The sequence below is a fragment of the Dendroctonus ponderosae genome, unplaced genomic scaffold, assembly GCF_020466585.1.
Source record: "Dendroctonus ponderosae isolate FM_Combo_2020 unplaced genomic scaffold, Dpon_F_20191213v2 Dpon_F_20191213_10, whole genome shotgun sequence".
Lineage (NCBI taxonomy): Eukaryota > Metazoa > Arthropoda > Insecta > Coleoptera > Curculionidae > Dendroctonus > Dendroctonus ponderosae.
The window spans coordinates 3,085,218-3,089,812 of record NW_026017111.1 but is presented as its reverse complement, the minus strand read 5'-3'; the positions used below and the strand labels follow the sequence as shown (position 1 = coordinate 3,089,812).

General features: G+C 43.2%; 1 protein-coding gene and 1 long non-coding RNA gene across 2 annotated transcripts in view; one reads left to right on the top strand and one right to left on the bottom strand.

Moving 5' to 3' along the window:
* The first annotated feature begins 6 nt into the window (after positions 1–6).
* On the top strand, positions 7–389 carry LOC125502774. The gene is made up of 2 exons (XR_007280523.1): positions 7–115; positions 197–389. It is a non-coding gene; the product is annotated as an uncharacterized LOC125502774 (long non-coding RNA).
* Positions 390–1,011: 622 nt separating this feature from the next.
* The window catches only part of LOC109544192 (DNA replication licensing factor Mcm5), a 4,460-nt gene continuing 876 nt past the window's right edge, over positions 1,012–4,595 (bottom strand). Inside the window, exons 3-11 of the mRNA XM_019914262.2 lie at positions 3,266–3,438; positions 2,967–3,207; positions 2,667–2,910; positions 2,311–2,596; positions 2,116–2,248; positions 1,973–2,065; positions 1,735–1,916; positions 1,480–1,685; positions 1,012–1,391 (exon numbers count right to left, since the gene is read on the bottom strand). Of these exons, the coding sequence (XP_019769821.2) occupies positions 1,162–1,391; positions 1,480–1,685; positions 1,735–1,916; positions 1,973–2,065; positions 2,116–2,248; positions 2,311–2,596; positions 2,667–2,910; positions 2,967–3,207; positions 3,266–3,438 (1,788 nt within the window). The 3' untranslated portion in view covers positions 1,012–1,161. The remainder of the gene's footprint in view (positions 1,392–1,479; positions 1,686–1,734; positions 1,917–1,972; positions 2,066–2,115; positions 2,249–2,310; positions 2,597–2,666; positions 2,911–2,966; positions 3,208–3,265; positions 3,439–4,595) is intronic.

Here is a 4,595-nt window from a genome sequence, read left to right as displayed (position 1 = left end):
TGAATTGTCACACCTTGGATATCACATCACTGATAAACCGATATTGACAAAATCTAAATTTTGTCTTGCTTAGAAAGACAGTATTCTAGTAACTAATAAATCTATAATCATATAGGTAAGTTAAAAAATCAAGATTTGTGTAATAGCACATAATAATTTGTTTATGCCAATAACCAATAAATTATAAGCTTTGCAGCTTTTCAGAAATTCTGAGAGCTTTGGCGTTTCCGCCAAGCAGCACTGCGTGAAGGATGATTCTCATTGGTCCGCTCTCATTGTCACTCTCGAATGTCACACTAAGCGGGTAATTTGAATTTGTTATATGCATTTTAATTGTTTGAATTTCATAGGGTGGGAACTGTTAGCTCCGGATAAATTTATTTGAGTAATATAGAAATTTTATTAATATTGCCCAATAAAATTATAACGTTGACTCATTTAAAAAGGAAAGTTTATATAAACTCTTGTACTTGTACGTGCCCTTACTTTTCTGCTGCGGACACGCAAAATTTATTTTCGATAAATTTTGTTAATTTGTTAATCAAAACAGCATATTTTCAGTATTTCATAAGAGTCTCAGGTTTTAGTAGTAAGAAGATTTACTTTTACATGCCCTTACGTTTCTGCTGCGGGCACGCAAAATTTATATTCAACCAATTTGGAATATACCGTAGATATACATTCATGTGTATTACCGGAATATTTGTTTTCAACATACTAGGTATATTCACCTGCACATATACATCATATGTACATACCTGGCATGTTCATCTGCACATATACCCAATATGTAAATATATGTACATACCTAGGATATACTTTTTATGAACTTTGATGAATATACATGCATGTATATTCCACGAACATTCATGGTAGGAATGTTCACCTATGTATATTCCCAGGAAATTCCCGCAATGTTCTGTATATTTTTTGAACATTCTGGGATATTCATAGAATATCAAATGCTATCTGGGCAGGAATTAATTTTGATTTGGAATAAATACAAGTCCATTTGTTATTTCACATTAAACGTGATCTATTCGCAGTAAGTAACCAAAACGCCAAGTAGAAAAAATGCTGATACAGCAAACCTAATCAAAAATTCTGTAGGCAAATTTCGAACAAAAAACTGTAGGCGGTTCAAGAACCTCCTAGAATGCCCTACTTGATGCGGTACAACATCCGCCTCTGCATTCTGTACTGGATTTGGCCCCTGCGAATCATGGCTTGCATGACGCGGAGTAGCGCTCTTTCGCTGTACCCCTGTTGCACAAAATCATCGATAATGGTGTGCTGAGATACCTGCGTTCCAATGGCGAATCGACGCTTTAGTTGCTTCTCCACTTGGTTCAACATGTCCTGGTCGGCTTCGGTCGTGAATCCTTCAGCACCTGGAAAACTTTGTTTTAGATTCGCCGCATCTGGAGAAACTCAAATCTGGAGCAAAAGTGTTTCTGTTAACAGCCACTAGAAACTTACAGGACAGTGACCCACTGACAGCCGCGGCTAAAGTGGACACTTGGAACAAACGAAGAGACTCCTCCACGTGACTGACGGTCGCAAAAGGCAACAGTTGCATTTTGGCCAATGACTCGGACATGCGAACGACGGCCTCCAATTGGCGCACTGTGATGGGAATCGAGTTCTTCTGATCTGCTGCTTTTTCGTGCCTGTTGGCTTCCGACCTGCTCAGAAAGTTGAGTACTCAAACCCCCTCCAGCCATAGCTACTCACCGCATCAACACGTATCTCCTCTTCAACAGTTCGCCCGCTTCAGTGTTCAGGCGAGGCCCACACCGCGTCCTGCAATAGTTGATGTACTTCTTTAGAAACTCCATTGATAACTCGCCTTCTTTCGGTTCGGCCGTTATTTGACCGGCGTTCATGTGGATGTTGATCACATGCTTGGCTACAGTCTAGGATAGCACCCCATAGAATACCGTCAAAGGTGTTAAACACTGCTGGCGCTTACCGTGTCCCTTGCTTGGTCGTGCTCATCTTTCACAATGAAGATCATATCAAATCTGGACAGGATTGTGGGCATGAAGTCGATGTTTTTGTCCCCCTGAAGAACGCTTTGGTCAGTCACAATAAAAAAACAATAGTGATTGGTACCTTTGCATCGTCCCATCGGCCAAAAGTGCTGTTGGCGGCAGCAAACACCGAACACCTAGAGTTCAGCGTTGTGGTTATTCCCGCTTTGGCAATGGAGATGGTCTGTTGTTCCATGGCTTCGTGAATTGCAACTCTGGGCCCATTCGATTGTAAAGCATAAATTGTCCACTTGGAGGGTCACACTACTCTACTCACCGATCGTCCTCTCGCATTTTGTCAAATTCATCAATGCATACCACACCGCCGTCCGCCAACACCATAGCGCCGCCCTCCATGATGAAATTCCGACTGGCTGGGTCCCGGATCACTGAGGCTGTGAGACCAGCTGCAGAACTGCCTTTTCCCGACGTATAGACAGCGATTGGGGCCACTTGAGCGGCGAATTTTAATAGTTGGGACTTTGCAGTTCCCGGGTCACCCAGAAGCAACACGTTGATGTCCCCTCGGCGTGTCAAGCCGTCTGGCAATCGCTTCCTGGAGCCTGAATCAAAGTGTTTTGCAACTCCTGACCTCAGCAACCAAGTGCTGGTTGCCGCTTATTGCTTATTCACCTCCGAACAACAAGCAGGCCACTGCCTTTTTAATGTCTTCCGAGCCGTAGATCGATGGAGCGATGCTGGTCGCAATGCGGTTGTAAATGTCCGGCATCGCAGCCATTCTTCTGAAGAGATCTTCGTCTTCAGAGGTGACAGTGCCCAGGCCCGGCGCCCCGATGCCCTCAGAGTCTAGTTGCATGCCCACCACCCGCATGTAGGCTGCTCGGACTCCAGTGATGGCTCGTTCATTGCCTTCCCGCTGTGGAAAACTTGTTCAAGCCAAGCATGAAGGTGGCCCCAGCGTCTAACACTTACCCTTGACGGTCTCGCTACTTTCTTAATGGAGTAGACCCCCAGGATGAATACTCTGTTGCCGGGAATGACTTGGTCGCACAAGTACCGATCGCAGTAAAGCAGCATATGCTTGGGAATTTCCCCTTGTGGCAGTCCATCGGAAAGTTCCTGGAGCTTCAGTATTTGAAAATCGACCAGCTTGCACTTGTCGGGCATAATGAAGTATGGATCGATCGAGCATTTCGGGCGGCCGGCCTGTTCGCTGCAACATGCTCGCATTAACTTCAGCTCACGGTGATTTCGCGCTTTTCCAGACTTACGTGGCACACTTTCGAGGCATCACATACCCCTCAAGACCCGGTTTCACCGACAGGTTGGGGATCACATTGCTGCAGCTGCGACACTGGATGGAAATCTTGGTGGCTTTGGCTTTGATGCCGGACGCACTCAAAATTATTCCTGGGATCTTGACCAGACGCGATACAACCTCTGACTAGGAAAACAAACGCAAATTCAAATCCAGTGTTGGGCAAAAATTGATTTTTATTAAAAAAATCAAAAATCACTGATTCAATTGAAATTCATTGATAAATCCGCTTAATTAGCTGTTCTAAATCATTGCAATTGTTGCCGAGAAGATTCAAGCTAAGTTGAACCGATTCAATACTTGTCCGAACGCATTTTCGACGGAAAATATTTGTTGCAACGGCCCGCGACGCGTTTTCGCACGTTGCCCGGCGTAATCTATAAATGCCGTCGCCTTTCTTCGGTCTTATTCATTTCGTCACAAAATATCAAGAGAGGCTAATGTTGAAAAGTGTGTAGATTTTTTGTGTTTGTGTAATAATAAAAAGTCAGTTTAAAAAGAACGCAATGGCTGGAAGAAAAGAAGACAGTATTTGGCAGTTTTACATCAAAACCACCTCTTCTAATAAGTCAGGAGTTGCAGAGCAACTTGCAAACAGTGTAAGAAAGAGATTCAAGGCATAGTACAAAGACTGAAGGCACACCATGGCGTTTGTAAGAGGCAACAAAACAAACAAGGCACAACAACAAATGCAAACATCGATTTTCCGCCCAACTTTTTTGGGACTGGGAGTGCTTCTTTCTCCTTTACATTTCGCTCGACAAGCTCCAACTCACCTCCAGAATCTCCATCATCTTACACGCAAACAACTACCGAGTTGGCTCACAAGAGAAAGAGACGTGAAAGCCAATACTCAATGTCCAATTTTGTTAGGCGAACATCAGCAGGGGAAAACATCTTATTGGCAAACAAATAGGTAATTAAAATTATTTTTTCTGATGAGGTGCTGAAAAATATGAACGGACTTTAGTGGTGGCTAGAGGCACAGAGAGATGAACCGGAAATTGCGAAACACTTGCCCACTATAAAACAGTTTCTTTGTGCAACTGCATCTTCTGCGTCTGTCGAAAGGATGTCCAGCACATTCGGATTGGTTAATTCGGATATCAGGAACAGATGGGGAATCGAAAAAGGAGGGAAATTAGCGTCCTCTTCAGACTTTATAACGAAAATGAAGAGAAAAAGAACTGATTTCCGTTTTAGTATTATTGAGTTTACCATTAATACCGTTTAATTTTTAAGTTCACATGTACCGTTTTCTATTTTGATTTTCATTTCTTAGA